The sequence below is a fragment of the Oncorhynchus nerka genome, linkage group LG7 (assembly GCF_034236695.1).
Source record: "Oncorhynchus nerka isolate Pitt River linkage group LG7, Oner_Uvic_2.0, whole genome shotgun sequence".
Lineage (NCBI taxonomy): Eukaryota > Metazoa > Chordata > Actinopteri > Salmoniformes > Salmonidae > Oncorhynchus > Oncorhynchus nerka.
The window spans coordinates 83,341,851-83,367,141 of record NC_088402.1 but is presented as its reverse complement, the minus strand read 5'-3'; the positions used below and the strand labels follow the sequence as shown (position 1 = coordinate 83,367,141).

General features: G+C 46.0%; 1 protein-coding gene across 1 annotated transcript in view; it reads left to right on the top strand.

The window, feature by feature from the left end:
* LOC115118611 (sodium channel protein type 8 subunit alpha-like) overlaps positions 1-25,291 on the top strand; it is a 192,222-nt gene that overhangs the window by 128,597 nt on the left and 38,334 nt on the right. The window contains exons 15-20 of the mRNA XM_065020885.1: positions 17,599-17,772; positions 18,692-19,048; positions 19,343-19,833; positions 21,694-21,800; positions 22,004-22,158; positions 24,229-24,402. Of these exons, the coding sequence (XP_064876957.1) occupies positions 17,599-17,772; positions 18,692-19,048; positions 19,343-19,833; positions 21,694-21,800; positions 22,004-22,158; positions 24,229-24,402 (1,458 nt within the window). The remainder of the gene's footprint in view (positions 1-17,598; positions 17,773-18,691; positions 19,049-19,342; positions 19,834-21,693; positions 21,801-22,003; positions 22,159-24,228; positions 24,403-25,291) is intronic.

The following is a 25,291-nucleotide window of genomic DNA, read 5'->3' as shown; positions in this document are numbered from 1 at the left end:
ACATTGCTGCTATAACAGCCTCCACTCTTCTGGGAAGGCTTTACACTAGATGTAGGAACATTACTGCTATAACAGCCTCCACTCTTCTGGGAAGGCTTTCCACTAGATGTAGGAACATTGCTGCTATAACAGCCTCCACTCTTCTGGGAAGGCTTTACACTAGATGTAGGAACATTGCTGCTATAACAGCCTCCACTCTTCTGGGAAGGCTTTACACTAGATGTAGGAACATTGCTGCTATAACAGCCTCCACTCTTCTGGGAAGGCTTTACACTAGATGTAGGAACATTGCTGCTATAACAGTCTCCACTCTTCTGGGAAGGCTTTCCACTAGATGTAGGAACATTGCTGCTATAACAGCCTCCACTCTTCTGGGAAGGCTTTACACTAGATGTAGGAACATTGCTGCTATAACAGCCTCCACTCTTCTGGGAAGGCTTTACACTAGATGTAGGAACATTGCTGCTATAACAGCCTCCACTCTTCTGGGAAGGCTTTACACTAGATGTAGGAACATTGCTGCTATAACAGCCTCCACTCTTCTGGGAAGGCTTTACACTAGATGTAGGAACATTGCTGCTATAACAGCCTCCACTCTTCTGGGAAGGCTTTACACTAGATGTAGGAACATTGCTGCTATAACAGCCTCCACTCTTCTGGGAAGGCTTTCCACTAGATGTAGGAACATTGCTGCAATAACAGCCTCCACTCTTCTGGGAAGGCTTTACACTAGATGTATGAACATTGCTGCTATAACAGCCTCCACTCTTCTGGGAAGGCTTTCCACTAGATGTAGGAACATTGCTGCTATAACAGCCTCCACTCTTCTGGGAAGGCTTTACACTAGATGTAGGAACATTGCTGCTATAACAGCCTCCACTCTTCTGGGAAGGCTTTACACTAGATGTAGGAACATTGCTGCTATAACAGCCTCCACTCTTCTGGGAAGGCTTTACACTAGATGTAGGAACATTGCTGCTATAACAGCCTCCACTCTTCTGGGAAGGCTTTACACTAGATGTAGGAACATTACTGCTATAACAGCCTCCACTCTTCTGGGAAGGCTTTCCACTAGATGTAGGAACATTGCTGCTATAACAGCCTCCACTCTTCTGGGAAGGCTTTGACACTAGATGTAGGAACATTGCTGCTATAACAGCCTCCACTCTTCTGGGAAGGCTTTCCACTAGATGTAGGAACATTGCTGCTATAACAGCCTCCACTCTTCTGGGAAGGCTTTACACTAGATGTAGGAACATTGCTGCTATAACAGCCTCCACTCTTCTGGGAAGGCTTTACACTAGATGTAGGAACATTGCTGCTATAACAGCCTCCACTCTTCTGGGAAGGCTTTACACTAGATGTAGGAACATTGCTGCTATAACAGCCTCCACTCTTCTGGGAAGGCTTTACTAGATGTAGGAACATTGCTGCTATAACAGTCTCCACTCTTCTGGGAAGGCTTTCCACTAGATGTAGGAACATTGCTGCTATAACAGCCTCCACTCTTCTGGGAAGGCTTTACACTAGATGTAGGAACATTGCTGCTATAACAGCCTCCACTCTTCTGGGAAGGCTTTACACTAGATGTAGGAACATTGCTGCTATAACAGTCTCCACTCTTCTGGGAAGGCTTTACACTAGATGTAGGAACATTGCTGCTATAACAGCCTCCACTCTTCTGGGAAGGCTTTACACTAGATGTAGGAACATTGCTGCTATAACAGCCTCCACTCTTCTGGGAAGGCTTTACACTAGATGTAGGAACATTGCTGCTATAACAGCCTCCACTCTTCTGGGAAGGCTTTACACTAGATGTAGGAACATTGCTGCTATAACAGCCTCCACTCTTCTGGGAAGGCTTTACACTAGATGTAGGAACATTACTGCTATAACAGCCTCCACTCTTCTGGGAAGGCTTTCCACTAGATGTAGGAACATTGCTGCTATAACAGCCTCCACTCTTCTGGGAAGGCTTTACACTAGATGTAGGAACATTGCTGCTATAACAGCCTCCACTCTTCTGGGAAGGCTTTACACTAGATGTAGGAACATTGCTGCTATAACAGCCTCCACTCTTCTGGGAAGGCTTTACACTAGATGTAGGAACATTGCTGCTATAACAGCCTCCACTCTTCTGGGAAGGCTTTACACTAGATGTAGGAACATTGCTGCTATAACAGCCTCCACTCTTCTGGGAAGGCTTTACACTAGATGTAGGAACATTGCTGCTATAACAGCCTCCACTCTTCTGGGAAGGCTTTACACTAGATGTAGGAACATTGCTGCTATAACAGCCTCCACTCTTCTGGGAAGGCTTTACACTAGATGTTGGAACATTGCTGCTATAACAGCCTCCACTCTTCTGGGAAGGCTTTACACTAGATGTAGGAACATTGCTGCTATAACAGCCTCCACTCTTCTGGAAAGGCTTTACACTAGATGTAGGAACATTGCTGCTATAACAGCCTCCACTCTTCTGGGAAGGCTTTACACTAGATGTAGGAACATTGCTGCTATAACAGCCTCCACTCTTCTGGGAAGGCTTTACACTAGATGTAGGAACATTGCTGCTATAACAGCCTCCACTCTTCTGGGAAGGCTTTACACTAGATGTAGGAACATTGCTGCTATAACAGCCTCCACTCTTCTGGGAAGGCTTTACACTAGATGTAGGAACATTGCTGCTATAACAGCCTCCACTCTTCTGGGAAGGCTTTACACTAGATGTAGGAACATTGCTGCTATAACAGCCTCCACTCTTCTGGGAAGGCTTTCCACTAGATGTAGGAACATTGCTGCTATAACAGCCTCCACTCTTCTGGGAAGGCTTTACACTAGATGTAGGAACATTGCTGCTATAACAGCCTCCACTCTTCTGGGAAGGCTTTACACTAGATGTAGGAACATTGCTGCTATAACAGCCTCCACTCTTCTGGGAAGGCTTTACACTAGATGTAGGAACATTGCTGCTATAACAGCCTCCACTCTTCTGGGAAGGCTTTACACTAGATGTAGGAACATTGCTGCTATAACAGCCTCCACTCTTCTGGGAAGGCTTTCCACTAGATGTAGGAACATTGCTGCTATAACAGCCTCCACTCTTCTGGGAAGGCTTTACACTAGATGTAGGAACATTGCTGCTATAACAGCCTCCACTCTTCTGGGAAGGCTTTACACTAGATGTAGGAACATTGCTGCTATAACAGCCTCCACTCTTCTGGGAAGGCTTTACACTAGATGTAGGAACATTGCTGCTATAACAGCCTCCACTCTTCTGGGAAGGCTTTACACTAGATGTAGGAACATTGCTGCTATAACAGCCTCCACTCTTCTGGGAAGGCTTTACACTAGATGTAGGAACATTGCTGCTATAACAGCCTCCACTCTTCTGGGAAGGCTTTACACTAGATGTAGGAACATTGCTGCTATAACAGCCTCCACTCTTCTGGGAAGGCTTTACACTAGATGTAGGAACATTGCTGCTATAACAGCCTCCACTCTTCTGGGAAGGCTTTACACTAGATGTAGGAACATTGCTGCTATAACAGCCTCCACTCTTCTGGGAAGGCTTTACACTAGATGTAGGAACATTGCTGCTATAACAGCCTCCACTCTTCTGGGAAGGCTTTACACTAGATGTAGGAACATTGCTGCTATAACAGCCTCCACTCTTCTGGGAAGGCTTTACACTAGATGTAGGAACATTGCTGCTATAACAGCCTCCACTCTTCTGGGAAGGCTTTACACTAGATGTAGGAACATTGCTGCTATAACAGTCTCCACTCTTCTGGGAAGGCTTTACACTAGATGTAGGAACATTACTGCTATAACAGCCTCCACTCTTCTGGGAAGGCTTTCCACTAGATGTAGGAACATTGCTGCTATAACAGCCTCCACTCTTCTGGGAAGGCTTTACACTAGATGTAGGAACATTGCTGCTATAACAGCCTCCACTCTTCTGGGAAGGCTTTACACTAGATGTAGGAACATTGCTGCTATAACAGCCTCCACTCTTCTGGGAAGGCTTTACACTAGATGTAGGAACATTGCTGCTATAACAGCCTCCACTCTTCTGGGAAGGCTTTACACTAGATGTAGGAACATTGCTGCTATAACAGCCTCCACTCTTCTGGGAAGGCTTTACACTAGATGTAGGAACATTGCTGCTATAACAGCCTCCACTCTTCTGGGAAGGCTTTACACTAGATGTAGGAACATTGCTGCTATAACAGCCTCCACTCTTCTGGGAAGGCTTTACACTAGATGTAGGAACATTGCTGCTATAACAGCCTCCACTCTTCTGGGAAGGCTTTACACTAGATGTAGGAACATTGCTGCTATAACAGCCTCCACTCTTCTGGGAAGGCTTTACACTAGATGTAGGAACATTGCTGCTATAACAGCCTCCACTCTTCTGGGAAGGCTTTACACTAGATGTAGGAACATTGCTGCTATAACAGCCTCCACTCTTCTGGGAAGGCTTTACACTAGATGTAGGAACATTGCTGCTATAACAGCCTCCACTCTTCTGGGAAGGCTTTACACTAGATGTAGGAACATTGCTGCTATAACAGCCTCCACTCTTCTGGGAAGGCTTTACACTAGATGTAGGAACATTGCTGCTATAACAGCCTCCACTCTTCTGGGAAGGCTTTACACTAGATGTAGGAACATTGCTGCTATAACAGCCTCCACTCTTCTGGGAAGGCTTTACACTAGATGTAGGAACATTGCTGCTATAACAGCCTCCACTCTTCTGGGAAGGCTTTACACTAGATGTAGGAACATTGCTGCTATAACAGCCTCCACTCTTCTGGGAAGGCTTTACACTAGATGTAGGAACATTGCTGCTATAACAGCCTCCACTCTTCTGGGAAGGCTTTACACTAGATGTAGGAACATTGCTGCTATAACAGCCTCCACTCTTCTGGGAAGGCTTTACACTAGATGTAGGAACATTGCTGCTATAACAGCCTCCACTCTTCTGGGAAGGCTTTACACTAGATGTAGGAACATTGCTGCTATAACAGCCTCCACTCTTCTGGGAAGGCTTTACACTAGATGTAGGAACATTGCTGCTATAACAGCCTCCACTCTTCTGGGAAGGCTTTACACTAGATGTAGGAACATTGCTGCTATAACAGCCTCCACTCTTCTGGGAAGGCTTTACACTAGATGTAGGAACATTGCTGCTATAACAGCCTCCACTCTTCTGGGAAGGCTTTACACTAGATGTAGGAACATTGCTGCTATAACAGCCTCCACTCTTCTGGGAAGGCTTTACACTAGATGTAGGAACATTGCTGCTATAACAGCCTCCACTCTTCTGGGAAGGCTTTACACTAGATGTAGGAACATTGCTGCTATAACAGTCTCCACTCTTCTGGGAAGGCTTTACACTAGATGTAGGAACATTACTGCTATAACAGCCTCCACTCTTCTGGGAAGGCTTTACACTAGATGTTGGAACATTGCTGCTATAACAGCCTCCACTCTTCTGGGAAGGCTTTACACTAGATGTTGGAACATTGCTGCTATAACAGCCTCCACTCTTCTGGGAAGGCTTTACACTAGATTTAGGAACATTGCTGCTATAACAGCCTCCACTCTTCTGGGAAGGCTTTACACTAGATGTAGGAACATTGCTGCTATAACAGCCTCCACTCTTCTGGGAAGGCTTTACACTAGATGTAGGAACATTGCTGCTATAACAGCCTCCACTCTTCTGGGAAGGCTTTACACTAGATGTAGGAACATTGCTGCTATAACAGCCTCCACTCTTCTGGGAAGGCTTTACACTAGATGTAGGAACATTGCTGCTATAACAGTCTCCACTCTTCTGGGAAGGCTTTACACTAGATGTAGGAACATTGCTGCTATAACAGCCTCCACTCTTCTGGGAAGGCTTTCCACTAGATGTAGGAACATTGCTGCTATAACAGCCTCCACTCTTCTGGGAAGGCTTTACACTAGATGTAGGAACATTGCTGCTATAACAGCCTCCACTCTTCTGGGAAGGCTTTACACTAGATGTAGGAACATTGCTGCTATAACAGCCTCCACTCTTCTGGGAAGGCTTTACACTAGATGTAGGAACATTGCTGCTATAACAGCCTCCACTCTTCTGGGAAGGCTTTACACTAGATGTAGGAACATTGCTGCTATAACAGCCTCCACTCTTCTGGGAAGGCTTTACACTAGATGTAGGAACATTGCTGCTATAACAGCCTCCACTCTTCTGGGAAGGCTTTACACTAGATGTAGGAACATTGCTGCTATAACAGCCTCCACTCTTCTGGGAAGGCTTTACACTAGATGTAGGAACATTGCTGCTATAACAGCCTCCACTCTTCTGGGAAGGCTTTACACTAGATGTAGGAACATTGCTGCTATAACAGCCTCCACTCTTCTGGGAAGGCTTTACACTAGATGTAGGAACATTGCTGCTATAACAGCCTCCACTCTTCTGGGAAGGCTTTACACTAGATGTAGGAACATTGCTGCTATAACAGCCTCCACTCTTCTGGGAAGGCTTTACACTAGATGTAGGAACATTGCTGCTATAACAGCCTCCACTCTTCTGGGAAGGCTTTACACTAGATGTAGGAACATTGCTGCTATAACAGCCTCCACTCTTCTGGGAAGGCTTTACACTAGATGTAGGAACATTGCTGCTATAACAGCCTCCACTCTTCTGGGAAGGCTTTACACTAGATGTAGGAACATTGCTGCTATAACAGCCTCCACTCTTCTGGGAAGGCTTTACACTAGATGTAGGAACATTGCTGCTATAACAGCCTCCACTCTTCTGGGAAGGCTTTACACTAGATGTAGGAACATTGCTGCTATAACAGCCTCCACTCTTCTGGGAAGGCTTTACACTAGATGTAGGAACATTACTGCTATAACAGCCTCCACTCTTCTGGGAAGGCTTTCCACTAGATGTAGGAACATTGCTGCTATAACAGCCTCCACTCTTCTGGGAAGGCTTTACACTAGATGTAGGAACATTGCTGCTATAACAGCCTCCACTCTTCTGGGAAGGCTTTCCACTAGATGTAGGAACATTGCTGCTATAACAGCCTCCACTCTTCTGGGAAGGCTTTACACTAGATGTAGGAACATTGCTGCTATAACAGCCTCCACTCTTCTGGGAAGGCTTTACACTAGATGTAGGAACATTGCTGCTATAACAGCCTCCACTCTTCTGGGAAGGCTTTACACTAGATGTAGGAACATTGCTGCTATAACAGCCTCCACTCTTCTGGGAAGGCTTTACACTAGATGTAGGAACATTGCTGCTATAACAGCCTCCACTCTTCTGGGAAGGCTTTACACTAGATGTAGGAACATTGCTGCTATAACAGCCTCCACTCTTCTGGGAAGGCTTTACACTAGATGTAGGAACATTGCTGCTATAACAGCCTCCACTCTTCTGGGAAGGCTTTACACTAGATGTAGGAACATTGCTGCTATAACAGCCTCCACTCTTCTGGGAAGGCTTTACACTAGATGTAGGAACATTGCTGCTATAACAGCCTCCACTCTTCTGGGAAGGCTTTACACTAGATGTAGGAACATTGCTGCTATAACAGTCTCCACTCTTCTGGGAAGGCTTTACACTAGATGTAGGAACATTGCTGCTATAACAGCCTCCACTCTTCTGGGAAGGCTTTACACTAGATGTAGGAACATTGCTGCTATAACAGCCTCCACTCTTCTGGGAAGGCTTTACACTAGATGTAGGAACATTGCTGCTATAACAGCCTCCACTCTTCTGGGAAGGCTTTACACTAGATGTAGGAACATTGCTGCTATAACAGCCTCCACTCTTCTGGGAAGGCTTTACACTAGATGTAGGAACATTGCTGCTATAACAGCCTCCACTCTTCTGGGAAGGCTTTCCACTAGATGTAGGAACATTGCTGCTATAACAGCCTCCACTCTTCTGGGAAGGCTTTACACTAGATGTAGGAACATTGCTGCTATAACAGCCTCCACTCTTCTGGGAAGGCTTTACACTAGATGTAGGAACATTACTGCTATAACAGTCTCCACTCTTCTGGGAAGGCTTTCCACTAGATGTAGGAACATTGCTGCTATAACAGCCTCCACTCTTCTGGGAAGGCTTTACACTAGATGTAGGAACATTGCTGCTATAACAGCCTCCACTCTTCTGGGAAGGCTTTACACTAGATGTAGGAACATTGCTGCTATAACAGCCTCCACTCTTCTGGGAAGGCTTTACACTAGATGTAGGAACATTGCTGCTATAACAGCCTCCACTCTTCTGGGAAGGCTTTACACTAGATGTAGGAACATTGCTGCTATAACAGCCTCCACTCTTCTGGGAAGGCTTTACACTAGATGTAGGAACATTGCTGCTATAACAGCCTCCACTCTTCTGGGAAGGCTTTACACTAGATGTAGGAACATTGCTGCTATAACAGCCTCCACTCTTCTGGGAAGGCTTTACACTAGATGTAGGAACATTGCTGCTATAACAGCCTCCACTCTTCTGGGAAGGCTTTACACTAGATGTAGGAACATTGCTGCTATAACAGCCTCCACTCTTCTGGGAAGGCTTTACACTAGATGTAGGAACATTGCTGCTATAACAGCCTCCACTCTTCTGGGAAGGCTTTACACTAGATGTAGGAACATTGCTGCTATAACAGCCTCCACTCTTCTGGGAAGGCTTTACACTAGATGTAGGAACATTGCTGCTATAACAGCCTCCACTCTTCTGGGAAGGCTTTACACTAGATGTAGGAACATTGCTGCTATAACAGCCTCCACTCTTCTGGGAAGGCTTTACACTAGATGTAGGAACATTGCTGCTATAACAGCCTCCACTCTTCTGGGAAGGCTTTACACTAGATGTAGGAACATTACTGCTATAACAGCCTCCACTCTTCTGGGAAGGCTTTCCACTAGATGTAGGAACATTGCTGCTATAACAGCCTCCACTCTTCTGGGAAGGCTTTACACTAGATGTAGGAACATTGCTGCTATAACAGCCTCCACTCTTCTGGGAAGGCTTTACACTAGATGTAGAGGAACATTGCTGCTATAACAGCCTCCACTCTTCTGGGAAGGCTTTACACTAGATGTAGGAACATTGCTGCTATAACAGCCTCCACTCTTCTGGGAAGGCTTTACACTAGATGTAGGAACATTGCTGCTATAACAGCCTCCACTCTTCTGGGAAGGCTTTACACTAGATGTAGGAACATTGCTGCTATAACAGCCTCCACTCTTCTGGGAAGGCTTTACACTAGATGTAGGAACATTGCTGCTATAACAGCCTCCACTCTTCTGGGAAGGCTTTACACTAGATGTAGGAACATTGCTGCTATAACAGCCTCCACTCTTCTGGGAAGGCTTTACACTAGATGTAGGAACATTGCTGCTATAACAGCCTCCACTCTTCTGGGAAGGCTTTACACTAGATGTAGGAACATTGCTGCTATAACAGCCTCCACTCTTCTGGGAAGGCTTTACACTAGATGTAGGAACATTGCTGCTATAACAGCCTCCACTCTTCTGGGAAGGCTTTACACTAGATGTAGGAACATTGCTGCTATAACAGCCTCCACTCTTCTGGGAAGGCTTTTCACTAGATGTAGGAACATTGCTGCTATAACAGCCTCCACTCTTCTGGGAAGGCTTTACACTAGATGTAGGAACATTACTGCTATAACAGCCTCCACTCTTCTGGGAAGGCTTTCCACTAGATGTAGGAACATTGCTGCAATAACAGCCTCCACTCTTCTGGGAAGGCTTTACACTAGATGTATGAACATTGCTGCTATAACAGCCTCCACTCTTCTGGGAAGGCTTTCCACTAGATGTAGGAACATTGCTGCTATAACAGCCTCCACTCTTCTGGGAAGGCTTTACACTAGATGTAGGAACATTGCTGCTATAACAGCCTCCACTCTTCTGGGAAGGCTTTACACTAGATGTAGGAACATTGCTGCTATAACAGCCTCCACTCTTCTGGGAAGGCTTTACACTAGATGTAGGAACATTGCTGCTATAACAGTCTCCACTCTTCTGGGAAGGCTTTACACTAGATGTAGGAACATTACTGCTATAACAGCCTCCACTCTTCTGGGAAGGCTTTCCACTAGATGTAGGAACATTGCTGCTATAACAGCCTCCACTCTTCTGGGAAGGCTTTACACTAGATGTAGGAACATTGCTGCTATAACAGCCTCCACTCTTCTGGGAAGGCTTTCCACTAGATGTAGGAACATTGCTGCTATAACAGCCTCCACTCTTCTGGGAAGGCTTTACACTAGATGTAGGAACATTGCTGCTATAACAGCCTCCACTCTTCTGGGAAGGCTTTACACTAGATGTAGGAACATTGCTGCTATAACAGCCTCCACTCTTCTGGGAAGAAGGCTTTACACTAGATGTAGGAACATTGCTGCTATAACAGCCTCCACTCTTCTGGGAAGGCTTTACACTAGATGTAGGAACATTGCTGCTATAACAGCCTCCACTCTTCTGGGAAGGCTTTACACTAGATGTAGGAACATTACTGCTATAACAGCCTCCACTCTTCTGGGAAGGCTTTACACTAGATGTAGGAACATTGCTGCTATAACAGCCTCCACTCTTCTGGGAAGGCTTTACACTAGATGTAGGAACATTGCTGCTATAACAGCCTCCACTCTTCTGGGAAGGCTTTACACTAGATGTAGGAACATTGCTGCTATAACAGCCTCCACTCTTCTGGGAAGGCTTTACACTAGATGTAGGAACATTGCTGCTATAACAGCCTCCACTCTTCTGGGAAGGCTTTACACTAGATGTAGGAACATTGCTGCTATAACAGCCTCCACTCTTCTGGGAAGGCTTTACACTAGATGTAGGAACATTGCTGCTATAACAGCCTCCACTCTTCTGGGAAGGCTTTACACTAGATGTAGGAACATTGCTGCTATAACAGCCTCCACTCTTCTGGGAAGGCTTTACACTAGATGTAGGAACATTGCTGCTATAACAGCCTCCACTCTTCTGGGAAGGCTTTACACTAGATGTAGGAACATTGCTGCTATAACAGCCTCCACTCTTCTGGGAAGGCTTTACACTAGATGTAGGAACATTGCTGCTATAACAGCCTCCACTCTTCTGGGAAGGCTTTACACTAGATGTAGGAACATTGCTGCTATAACAGCCTCCACTCTTCTGGGAAGGCTTTACACTAGATGTAGGAACATTGCTGCTATAACAGCCTCCACTCTTCTGGGAAGGCTTTACACTAGATGTAGGAACATTGCTGCTATAACAGCCTCCACTCTTCTGGGAAGGCTTTACACTAGATGTAGGAACATTGCTGCTATAACAGCCTCCACTCTTCTGGGAAGGCTTTACACTAGATGTAGGAACATTGCTGCTATAACAGCCTCCACTCTTCTGGGAAGGCTTTACACTAGATGTAGGAACATTGCTGCTATAACAGCCTCCACTCTTCTGGGAAGGCTTTACACTAGATGTAGGAACATTGCTGCTATAACAGCCTCCACTCTTCTGGGAAGGCTTTACACTAGATGTAGGAACATTGCTGCTATAACAGCCTCCACTCTTCTGGGAAGGCTTTACACTAGATGTTGGAACATTGCTGCTATAACAGCCTCCACTCTTCTGGGAAGGCTTTACACTAGATGTAGGAACATTGCTGCTATAACAGCCTCCACTCTTCTGGGAAGGCTTTACACTAGATGTTGGAACATTGCTGCTATAACAGCCTCCACTCTTCTGGGAAGGCTTTACACTAGATGTAGGAACATTGCTGCTATAACAGCCTCCACTCTTCTGGGAAGGCTTTACACTAGATTTAGGAACATTGCTGCTATAACAGCCTCCACTCTTCTGGGAAGGCTTTACACTAGATGTAGGAACATTGCTGCTATAACAGCCTCCACTCTTCTGGGAAGGCTTTACACTAGATGTAGGAACATTGCTGCTATAACAGCCTCCACTCTTCTGGGAAGGCTTTACACTAGATGTAGGAACATTGCTGCTATAACAGCCTCCACTCTTCTGGGAAGGCTTTACACTAGATGTAGGAACATTGCTGCTATAACAGCCTCCACTCTTCTGGGAAGGCTTTACACTAGATGTAGGAACATTGCTGCTATAACAGCCTCCACTCTTCTGGGAAGGCTTTACACTAGATGTAGGAACATTGCTGCTATAACAGCCTCCACTCTTCTGGGAAGGCTTTACACTAGATGTAGGAACATTGCTGCTATAACAGCCTCCACTCTTCTGGGAAGGCTTTACACTAGATGTAGGAACATTGCTGCTATAACAGCCTCCACTCTTCTGGGAAGGCTTTACACTAGATGTAGGAACATTGCTGCTATAACAGCCTCCACTCTTCTGGGAAGGCTTTACACTAGATGTAGGAACATTGCTGCTATAACAGCCTCCACTCTTCTGGGAAGGCTTTACACTAGATGTAGGAACATTGCTGCTATAACAGCCTCCACTCTTCTGGGAAGGCTTTACACTAGATGTAGGAACATTGCTGCTATAACAGCCTCCACTCTTCTGGGAAGGCTTTACACTAGATGTAGGAACATTGCTGCTATAACAGCCTCCACTCTTCTGGGAAGGCTTTACACTAGATGTAGGAACATTGCTGCTATAACAGCCTCCACTCTTCTGGGAAGGCTTTACACTAGATGTAGGAACATTGCTGCTATAACAGCCTCCACTCTTCTGGGAAGGCTTTACACTAGATGTAGGAACATTGCTGCTATAACAGCCTCCACTCTTCTGGGAAGGCTTTACACTAGATGTAGGAACATTGCTGCTATAACAGCCTCCACTCTTCTGGGAAGGCTTTACACTAGATGTAGGAACATTGCTGCTATAACAGCCTCCACTCTTCTGGGAAGGCTTTACACTAGATGTAGGAACATTGCTGCTATAACAGCCTCCACTCTTCTGGGAAGGCTTTACACTAGATGTAGGAACATTGCTGCTATAACAGCCTCCACTCTTCTGGGAAGGCTTTCCACTAGATGTAGGAACATTGCTGCTATAACAGCCTCCACTCTTCTGGGAAGGCTTTACACTAGATGTAGGAACATTGCTGCTATAACAGCCTCCACTCTTCTGGGAAGGCTTTACACTAGATGTAGGAACATTGCTGCTATAACAGCCTCCACTCTTCTGGGAAGGCTTTACACTAGATGTAGGAACATTGCTGCTATAACAGCCTCCACTCTTCTGGGAAGGCTTTACACTAGATGTAGGAACATTGCTGCTATAACAGCCTCCACTCTTCTGGGAAGGCTTTACACTAGATGTAGGAACATTGCTGCTATAACAGCCTCCACTCTTCTGGGAAGGCTTTACACTAGATGTAGGAACATTGCTGCTATAACAGCCTCCACTCTTCTGGGAAGGCTTTACACTAGATGTAGGAACATTGCTGCTATAACAGCCTCCACTCTTCTGGGAAGGCTTTACACTAGATGTAGGAACATTGCTGCTATAACAGCCTCCACTCTTCTGGGAAGGCTTTACACTAGATGTAGGAACATTGCTGCTATAACAGCCTCCACTCTTCTGGGAAGGCTTTACACTAGATGTAGGAACATTGCTGCTATAACAGCCTCCACTCTTCTGGGAAGGCTTTACACTAGATGTAGGAACATTGCTGCTACAACAGCCTCCACTCTTCTGGGAAGGCTTTACACTAGATGAAGGAACATTGCTGCTATAACAGCCTCCACTCTTCTGGGAAGGCTTTACACTAGATGTAGGAACATTGCTGCTATAACAGCCTCCACTCTTCTGGGAAGGCTTTACACTAGATGTAGGAACATTGCTGCTATAACAGCCTCCACTCTTCTGGGAAGGCTTTCCACTAGATGTAGGAACATTGCTGCTATAACAGCCTCCACTCTTCTGGGAAGGCTTTACACTAGATGTTGGAACATTGCTGCTATAACAGCCTCCACTCTTCTGGGAAGGCTTTACACTAGATGTTGGAACATTGCTGCTATAACAGCCTCCACCCTCCTGGGAAGGCTTTACACTAGATGTTGGAACATTGCTGCTATAACAGCCTCCACTCTTCTGGGAAGGCTTTACACTAGATGTAGGAACATTGCTGCTATAACAGCCTCCACTCTTCTGGGAAGGCTTTACACTAGATGTAGGAACATTGCTGCTATAACAGCCTCCACTCCTCTGGGAAGGCTTTACACTAGATGGTGGAACATTGCTGCTATAACAGCCTCCACTCTTCTGGAAAGGCTGTACACTAGATGTAGGAACACTGCTGCTATAACAGCCTCCACTCTTCTGGGAAGGCTTTACACTAGATGTAGGAACATTGCTGCTATAACAGCCTCCACTCTTCTGGGAAGGCTTTACACTAGATGTAGGAACATTGCTGCTATAACAGCCTCCACTCTTCTGGGAAGGCTTTACACTAGATGGTGGAACATTGCTGCTATAACAGCCTCCACTCTTCTGGTAAGGCTTTACACTCGATGTTGGATCAATGCTGCTGTAACAGCCTCCACTCTTCTGGGAAGGCTTTACACTAGATGTAGGAACATTGCTGTTATAACAGCCTCCACTCTTCTGGGAAGGCTTTACACTAGATGTAGGAACATTGCTGTTATAACAGCCTCCACTCTTCTGGGAAGGCTTTACACTAGATGTAGGAACATTGCTGCTATAACAGCCTCCACTCTTCTGGGAAGGCTTTACACTAGATGTTGGATCATTGCAGCGGGGACTTGATTCCATTTAGCCACAAGAGCATTAGTGAGGTCGGGCACAGATGTTGGGTGTTAGAACTGGCTCGCAGTCGTCGGTCCAATTCATCCCAAAGGTGTTCGATGGAGTTGAGGTCAAACCATTTCAGTATGCGCCTTGCTTTGGGCACAGGGCATTTGTCATGCTGAAACAGGGAAGGGCAAAGTTGGAAGAACAGAATTGTCTAGAATATCATTGTATGCTGTAGTGTTAAGATTTCCGTTCACTGGAACTAAGAAAAACAACCCCAGACTATTATTCCTCCTCCACCAAACTTTACAGTTGGCCCTATGCATTTGGACAGGTAGTGTTCTCCTGGCATCCGCCAAACCCAGATTTGTCCGTAGGACTGCCAGAAGGTGAAGGGTGATTCATCACTCCAGAGAACATGTTTCCACTGCTCCAGAGTCCAATGGCGTCGAGCTTTACACCACTCCAGCCGACGCTTGGCAATGCACATGGTGATCTTAGGCTTGTGTGCGGCTTCTTTGCCATGGAAACCCATTTCCTGTAGCTCCTAACGAACAGTTATTGTGCTGACGTTGCTTCGAGAGGCAGTTTGGACCTCGGTAGTGAGTGATATACCCGAGGATAGGTGATTTAGAGCGAGGCGATCCCGTTCTGTGAGCTTGTGTGGCCTACCACTTCGCGGCTAAGCTGTTGTTGCTCCTAGACGTTTCCACTTCACAATAACAGCACTTACAGTTTACTGGGGCAGCCCTAGCAGGGAAGAAATTTGACGAACTGACTTACTGGATAGGTGACATCCTATGACGGTGCCACGTTGAAAGTCAACGAGCTCTTCAGTATGGGCCATTCTACTGCTTATGTTTGTCTATGGAGATGGCATGGCTGTGTGCTCAATGTTATACACCTGTCAGGGGTGTCCACATGTGTGTATGGCCTAACCGCTAGCTAGAACATCCCAGGACAATCTCTATCTCTCTCTCCAGTAGTTGTACCCTCATTCCATATATCCCCTCTGTCTGTAGACTTCTCTTCCCTTCTCTCCTCTCCTCCCTCCCTCCTTACATTTGTCATTTTAGTCATTTAGCAGGCACTCTTATCCAGAGTGACTTACAGTAGTGAGAGCATACATTTTCATACTTTTTTGCACTGGTCCCATGTGGGAGTCGAACCCACAACCCTGGCGTTGCAAGCTCCATGCTCTACCCCCCATTTCTTACATGGGACTGGTCTGGTCTGTAGAGGGGCGTCTCTCTCTCTCTCTCCCCCTCTCTCCCTTTCTCTCCCCCTCTTTCTCCCTCTCTCTCCCTTTCCCCTAGCAGTGTCCAGACAGCACTCTGTTTCACTCTCCCTGCGGTCTCTGTGCTGGTGGGAGGCCTACATTAATATTGTATGCTGCCTGATCGATTAGCTTCTCTAAAATGGGGCCTGAATCACTGCTCTCTTCCTTTGAAAACCCAAACTAGGCTTTTTACCATTAGCATTTCTACAGAAACGGTGTCTAGTTCTTGAGCAGCACATTTCATCATATTCTACTAGCATGTTAGCATGGATAGCTTGCTTATTTGCTTAGGTCTACTACCTAATGCTAGCTAAAGCTAATAGCTAATACTGTTAGCATGGATAGCACAGCAGTATAAGACAGTCACTCTGTTTGTGGTAAGGGTATGATATTTATAACAGCGGTTTGATCAATAATAGCAGCCGAAAAACGTATCACTTTCATTGAATTGTGAGAAACAGATATACTCTTCACAGCCTGACGAAGATAACATGCAATATGTCACTTTCTATCTGATTTGATTAGAGCAGTGTGTGTATGTGTGAAATAGCAGTTAAAAACAGCAAAAAACTGTGTATTATAGGGTTGGGAATTGCCAGGGACCTCACGATACTGTATTATCATGATACTTAGATGCCGATACGATATGTATTACGATTCCCACGATTCTATATGTATTGTGATTTGATGTTCCAACCTTATTGCTCACTATATGTCTGCCGCAAAGGGGCAAGAGAGAGCCATAAGAAAACAACACTATATGTCTGCTGCAAAGGGGCAAGAGAGAGCCATAAGAAAACAACACTATATGTCTGCTGCAAAGGGGCAAGAGAGAGCCATAAGAAAACAACACTATATGTCTGCTGCAAAGGGGCAAGAGAGAGCCATAAGAAAACAACACTATATGTCTGCTGCAAAGGGGCAAGAGAGAGCCATAAGAAAACACGTTTTGATCAGTCATGGAAATTAAAGTGCTGAAAACAAATTGGGTCCCTATTTAAAAAGAAGATGGAGAACAAGCTATGAAGGAAAAATACTGGAGTTTTGGTGCAGGTACAGCCAACTAGCACAGATACAGCCCCGTGCCTGGCCACGCCTTGATCTATGAACACCTCCATGATTAACTACGACCTTCAATCATTCATTACACTCAGATTAACTATGACGTTTAGTCATTCATTACACTCAGATTAACTATGACCTTCAATCATTAATTAGAATCAGATGAACTTTGACCTTCAGCCATTTATTAGAATCAGATTAGCAGAACACAGAGGTGTCACAATATCCTTACTGACTTCAGAGCAGCTGTGAGATTTGGAAAGACAAAATGTCACTGTCGTGGGGGGCTAGTTTTGCACATTTCCCGGTCTGAAAAGTACCAGCCTCTGGATAGCGGTCCACCTTAATTTCGATGTAAAATAGTGCTCACTGCACCCTTTTTGAATAATTACAGTACGTCTGACCTCTGTTGGTCCCTGTTACAAGGTAAAGGTTCTAGTAGCAGTTACTCTACCTGACCTCTGACCTCTATCCGTCCCTGCCAGGTGTTCACAGGGATCTTTGCTGTGGAGATGTTTGCCAAGTTGGTTGCCATGGATCCCTACTACTACTTCCAGGAGGGGTGGAACTGCTTCGATGGCTTCATTGTGACTCTGTCCTTAGTGGAGCTGGCATTGGCTGACGTGGAGGGGCTGTCCGTGCTCAGATCATTCCGATTGGTAAATACTTTTTGAGCCCTGTCCTCCCCTGTTTGTTGTGTATTCAAATGATGTTAAATACACAGTGTGCATTGATTCAGTTACTGAATGATTACATGGTTATTGCTCAGCTACAGTACTGTCTCTATTATAGTGATACATTTACTATGTGAAAAATCACTTATATACTGCCTTACTAGTCTATGTAAAGCTACTTTTCAACACATATGTATGGTCTTAATTTGAGCCAGTTTTCTACAGCAGGAAAATAAATCTGCAGTAACAGGAAATGTGGATTATAATTCATGGATATTTTTGTATGGGTTGATACATTTTTGGTCAGGGCAAATAAAGTCTGAAATTTCAAAGTGGTCTAAGGCACATCGCGCACTAGCAACTCCTGTGGCTGACTGGGTGCAGTGCACGCTGACACGGTCGCCAGATAGACAGTGTTTCCTCCGAAGCATTGGTGCGGCTGGCTTCCAGGTTAAGTGGGCATTGTGTCAAGAAGCAGTGCGGCTTGGTTGGGTTGTGTTTCAGAGGACACGCTCTCGACCTTCGCTTCTCCCAAGTCCGTACGGGAGTTGCAGCAATGAGACAAGACTGTAACTACCAATTGGATACCACGAAATTGGGGAGAAAAACGGGTAAAAGTAACAAAAAACACCATTTAAAAAAAGAATAACTAAGATACACTACAAGTTTGCAATTCCTGCTGTGCAGGAAACTTGTCAGCAACAAAAGAGTGATCGAATTCTGTGTAACTGCTACTTCTACCTCTATAGCAATTACCATGCCAATACCCCAAGAGCCATTGCTGCAACAGGGCTATTGATCACTCAACCCTCTACTGATAATATGTATTTTCCTCTCTCCTTTCTTCTGTCATTCTCACATCTTCTCTTTGTCCCTCTCTTCCTCCACCTCTCTCCCCACTCAGCTGAGAGTGTTTAAACTGGCCAAGTCATGGCCCACACTCAACATGCTGATTAAGATTATCGGTAACTCTGTGGGCGCCCTGGGAAACCTGACCCTCGTTTTAGCTCTCATCGTCTTCATATTTGCCGTGGTCGGCATGCAGCTGTTCGGCAAGAACTACAAGGACTGTGTGTGTAAGATCGCCCTGGACTGTGAGCTGCCCCGCTGGCACATGCACGACTTCTTCCACTCGTTCCTGATGGTGTTCCGGGTGCTGTGCGGGGAGTGGATCGAGACCATGTGGGACTGTATGGAGGTGGCTGGCCAGGGCATGTGTCTCATCGTCTTCATGATGGTCATGGTCATCGGGAACTTGGTGGTAAGTGTCCCCAGAGTGTATGGTTGGGATGGGGAATGTTAGCCTTCCCGACGGACGGTTCTCAAACCCCAGTCTCCATGGCGAGGGCAGTGACTGTAACCGCTGGCCCAAGAAATGTAAGTCTCTGGGGAGAGCAGTTTGCTGTCTTATGAACGCCATATTCGTTGCACCCCACCGAACAAGAGAGCGTGTCCCAAGCTACACATACCAGGTCCCGTTTGTACACACATCTCTGTTGGCCATATCAGATCCACTCTCACGTCTGACCCAGTGTGTCTCCTCTCCTCCCTACAGGTGTTGAACCTTTTCCTTGCCTTGCTGCTGTCCTCGTTCAGCGCAGACAATTTAGCCGCAACAGATGACGACGGAGAAATGAACAACCTTCAGATCTCCGTCATCCGCATCAAGAAGGGCATCGCCTGGTTCAAGATCAAGCTGGCAGAGTTGGTGCTCAGCTTGACCAAGAAGCCGCCGGTGGAGGATGAACAGAAAACCGTAGACGACATGTACGACAAGAAACTGAACTGTATCGCCAACCAGAGTGGTGTGGATATCAACCGTGAACTGGACTACACCAAGAATGGTAACGGCACGACTAGTGGTATGGGAAGCAGCTTCGGGAGGTACTTGATCGACGAGGACCACATGTCGTTCATCCACAACCCTAACCTGACCGTGTGCGTTCCTATCGCGGTCGGAGAGTCTGACTTCGAAAATCTCAACACCGACGAATTCAGCAGCGAGTCGGAGAACGAGAACAGCAAAGATGTGAGTGAACAGATTTAGTTAGCCACATTTTGAGTGATAATGTAGTGTATATGTTGTCATGACAACATGACAAATCAACAGGGCTCTGATGTAAAGTAGTGCACTATAAGGAATAGTGTACTACTTTACAGTTTATCTCTCGTTAATTATGTTGTAGTAATATTTTGGTAATGTTGCAGGAGGTAATGTCGGGGCTATGTTGTAGTAATGTTATGGTAATTTTGGAGGTAATGTCGGGGTTATGTTATATTCATGTTTTGGTAATGTTTCAGGAGGTAATGTTAGGGTTATGGTGTAGCAATGATGTGGTAATGTTGTGAGAGGTAACGGTGTGGTTATGTTCTAGTAATGTTGTGGTAATGTCACAGGATGTAATGCTGAGTTATGTTGTAGTAATGTTGCGGTAATGTTGTAGGAGGTAATGTTGGGGTTATGGTGTAGTGATGTTTTGGTAATGTTGCAGGAGTTAATGTTGGGGTTATGGTGTAGTGATGTTTGGTAATGTTGCAGGAGTTAATGTTAGGGTTATGGTGTAGGGATGTTTTGGTAATGTTGCAGGAGTTAATGTTGGGGTTATGGTGTAGTAATGTTGCACTAATGTTGCTGGAGGTAATGTTGGGGTTATGGTGTAGGGATGTTTTGATAATGTTGCAGGAGTTAATGTTAGGGTTATGTTGTAATAATGTTTTGGAATGATGTTGTATTTTTACACGGGGTAAGTAATGCTGTGGTTAATCTGTAGTTATGTTGTGGTAATGTTGTAATAATGTTGCAGTAATGTGGTCTGGGGATAATGTTGTAGTAGACAAATGTTGTAGTTATGTTGTAGTAATGTTTCATTTTGTTTGGTAGTTTTGTGGTTATGTTTTAGTAATGTTGCAGTAATGTTGTGGTACTGTTGTGGTAATGTTATTGCAATGTTGTGGTCATGTTGTGGTAATGGTGTAGTAATGTTGTGGTAATGCTTTACTCCATGGTTGTTATTGTTGTTGTGGCCTCCTGGCTGTAAAGTATGGGTATGGTCACCAATGTAACAATAGTTTCATGTCCAAAGCTCTGATGTAATTCCATTACTCAATAGTATACACACTCATATACAGTTGAATTGGGAAGTTTACATACACTTAGGTTGGAGTCATTAAAACTAGTTTTTCAACCACTCCACAAATTTCTTGTTAACAAACTATAGTTTTGGCAAGTCGGTTAGGACATCTACTTTGTGCATGACACAAGTCATTTTTCCAACAATTGTTTACAGACGCATAATTCACTGTATTACAATTCCAGTGGGTCAGAAGTTTACTTACACTAAGCTGACTTTGCCTTTAAACAGCTTGGAAAATTCCAGAAAATGATGTCATGGCTTTAGAAGCTTCTGATGGGCTAATTGACATAATTTGAGTCAATTGGAGGTGTACCTGTGGATGTATTTCAAGGCCTACCTTCAAACTCAGCGCCTCTTTGGTTGACATCATGGGAAAATCTAAAGAAATCTGCCAAGACCTCTGTCTCTCCCTCTCTCTCTCTGTCTGTATATGTGTGTCTCTCTGTCTCTCCGTCTCTCCCTCTCTCTCTGTGTCTGTCTGTATATGTGTGTCTCTCTGTCTCTCCCTCTCTCTCTGTCTGTCTGTATATGTGTGTCTCTCTGTCTCTCCCTCTCTCTCTGTGTCTGTCTGAATCTGTGTGTCTCTCTGTCTCTCCCTCTGTCTGTATATGTGTGTCTCTCTGTCTCTCCGTCTCTCCCTCTCTCTCTCTGTGTCTGTCTGTATATGTGTGTCTCTCTGTCTCTCCTTCGCTCTCTGTGTCTATCTGAATCTGTGTGTCTCTGTCTCTCTCTGCGTCTGTCTATATCTGTGTGTGTAGCTGGATGACACCAGCTCATCAGAGGGCAGCACCATAGACATCAAGCCTGATGTGGAGGTGGAGGCGGTGGTGGTGGAGGCTGAAGAAGTGTACTTAGACCCAGAAAACTGTTGGACACCTGGTAGGACTTGCACCCTGTCCCTCCCTGCCTCTCCCTTCCCTGCCCCGCCCTGAACCACCACGGCCTGACGCTCCCGCCCTCTACTGCCCTCCCCCACATTTCCTTGCATGCCAGTTGCCCAATTTGTAATCCCTACAAGGTATTTAAATCACAAGCAAATGACTGAGGTATCGTATTATGTGTGCCTGTCCCCTTCTATACAGAGTGTATTATCAAGTATCCTTGCTGCGATGTGCCCATCACTCACGGGTGGGGAAAATATTGGTGGTTCCTGAGAAAGACATGCTATCTTATTGTGGAGCATAACTGGTTCGAAACCGTCATTATCTTTATGATCCTACTCAGTAGTGGGGCCCTGGTAAGTCACAGTGTGGAATGTTAACACACACACGCACGCACGCACGCACGCACGCACGCACGCACGCACGCACGCACGCACACACACACACACACACACACACACACACACACACACACACACACACACACACACACACACACACACACACACACACACACACAGCTACGACCAGTGTGTGAGTGGAGAAGGTTGTCTTTTTAAGGGCTGTCTCTCTCTACCTAGAATAAGACATGGAGTGGTACAGTCACCAGGCCCAGTCTCTGAAGAGGGCGGGGGGAGGGGCCAGGCAGGAGCATCACAGCCAGTCACTGTACTAAGGAGGGTTGGGGGAGGGGCAAGGCAGGAGCATCACAGCCAGTCACTATTAAAGAGGGCTGGGGGAGGGGCCATATAGGAGCATCACAGCCTGTCACTGTACTAAAGAGGGTTGGGGGAGGGTCCATATAGGAGCATCACAGCCTGTCACTGTACTAAAGAGGGTTGGGGGAGGGGCCAGATAGGAGCATCACAGCCTGTCACTGTACTAAAGAGGGTTGGGGGAGGGGCCAGATAGGAGCATCACAGCCAGTCACTATACTAAGGAGGGTTGGGGGAGGGGCCAGGCAGGAGCATCACAGCTAGTCACTGTACTAAGGAGGGTGGGGGAGGGGCCAGGCAGGAGCATCACAGCCAGTCACTGTACTAAGGAGGGTTGGGGGAGGGGCCAGGCAGGAGCATCACAGCCAGTCACTGGACTAAAGAGGGTTGGGGGATGGGCCAGGCAGGAGCATCACAGCCAGTCACTGTACTAAGGAGGGTTGGGGGAGGGGCCAGGCAGGAGCATCACAGCCAGTCACTGGACTAAAGAGGGTGGGGGAGGGGCCAGGCAGGAGCATCACAGCCAGTACACTGTACTAAAGAGGGTTGGGGGAGGGGCCAGGCAGGAGCATCACAGCCAGTCACTGTACTAAAGAGGGTTGGGGGAGGGGCCATATAGGAGCTTCACAGCCTGTCACTGTACTAAAGAGGGTTGGGGGAGGGGCCAGGCAGGAGCATCACAGCCAAACACTGTACTAAGGAAGGTTGGGGGAGGGGCCAGTTAGTAGCATCACAGCCAGACACTGTACTAAGGAGGGTGGGGGAAGGGGCCAGGCAGGAGCATCTCAGCCATTCACTGGACTAAAAGGGTTGGGGGAGGGGCCAGGCAGGAGCATCACAGCCAGACACTGTACTAAGGAGGGTGGGGGAGGGGCCAGGCAGGAGCATCATAGCCAGTCACTGGACTAAAGAGGGTTGGAGGAGGGGCAAGGCAGGAGCATCACAGCCTGTCACTGTACTAAGGAGGGTGGGGGGGAGGGGCCAGGCAGGAGCATCACAGCCTGTCACTGTACTAAGGAGGATGGGGGAGGGGCCAGGCAGGAGCATCACAGCCTGTCACTGTACTAAGGAGGGTGGGGGGAGGGGCCATATAGGAGCATCACAGCCTGTCACTGTACTAAGGAGGGTGGGGGGAGGGGCCAGGCAGGAGCATCACAGCCTGTCACTGTACTAAGGAGGGTGGGGGGAGGGGCCAGGCAGGAGCATCAAAGGCAGTCTATTGCCTTTTTGGTCAAAAGTAGTGCACTTCTTACGGAATATGGTGCCATTTGAGACACTTGAGCTTGACTCTCTGTGATTAATCAACTGTACCATTCACCAGAGAGGGGATCTAATAGACTGTACCATTTACCTGATAAGATAGGGGAATCTATTTCTGTTGTCCTCAGACTTGAAGTCAAATGAGCAGGGAGGGAATAGTGCAATCAATGCTCCATGTTTTTAATTAACAATGTTCGTTTTCAGTAATGATTTAGCAACAGTACCGTTGTTGTATACATTTCCAATACTTTTAATGTAAATCGTCTGTTGACTTTATTGTGTTTCTTACCCTCAACGTTTGTTGATGTATTCGTTGTTGTACTTACATGGCCGAGGCAACTCTAGGCTATGTATTTTAGATTTGTCAAATAAAATCAAATAATTATTCACTGAGCATGTTATTCCCCCCTCCCAGCTAGAGCTAACCATGTGTGTGCTTCCCCACACCAGGCTTTTGAGGATGTGTACATTCAGCAGAGGAAGACTATCAGGACCATCTTGGAATACGCCGACAGTGTGTTCACCTACATCTTCATCCTGGAGATGCTGCTCAAGTGGGTCGCTTACGGATTCCACAAGTACTTCACCAACGCCTGGTGCTGGCTTGACTTCTTCATCGTCGATGTAAGTAGCGTTTCCTGACTCTTTACGGTAGATTTGGTAGCCATTTTTGGAAGCCAGGATAGGAAGCTAGGACCATAGAAATAGAATTCCTAGATGGGTATTTTTCCTTATTCAATCAATTATATTTATTTGGCCCTTCAACCACACCCTGTTGAAGCAACATATTGTACTGTGTACAGTCTGTATAAAGCACCTAAACACTGCCTGCCATGTAGAGATAAGGTGATAAAAACACACATGTTGATGTAAAACAGGCCCTGTATAGTCCATATAACACACTATAGGGCATAAGGTGGGCTTTCAGTCACACAGTGTCACGTTATTGTTTCTAGAGGTATTCTGTACAGTGATCCCTAACATAGGCTATAGACTGACAGAGTGTGGTAGGGTTGGGAGGAGAGGATAGATAGAATACGATATGAACAGTATTATGCAATGTTATTATGCATGTTATGCAATGGGTGAGAGGGCATATGATATTCACATTAACAGAAAGTGTAGGATACATCAATCCTACAATATCCATATCTCAAGAGAACATTGAAATGTATACTAGAACTATATTGTAGTCCATCCATTTGAAGGGGACCTATGTCTCTCACCTCTTGCATCTCCATGAAGCAATGTCTCTCTCTCTTTTTCTCTCTTTCTCTCTCTTTTGCTCTCTCTTTTGCTCTCTCTCTCGCTCTCTCTCTCTCTCTCTCTCTTTCTCTCTCTCTCTCTCTCTCTCTCTCTCTCTCTCTCTCTCTCTCTCTTTCTCTCTCTTTCTCTCTCTCTCTCTCTCTCTCTCTCTCTCTCTCTCTCTCTCTCTCTCTCTCTTTCTCTCTCTCTCTCTCTCTCTCTCTCTCTCTCTCTCTCTCTCTCTCTCTCTCTCTCTCTCTCTCTCTCT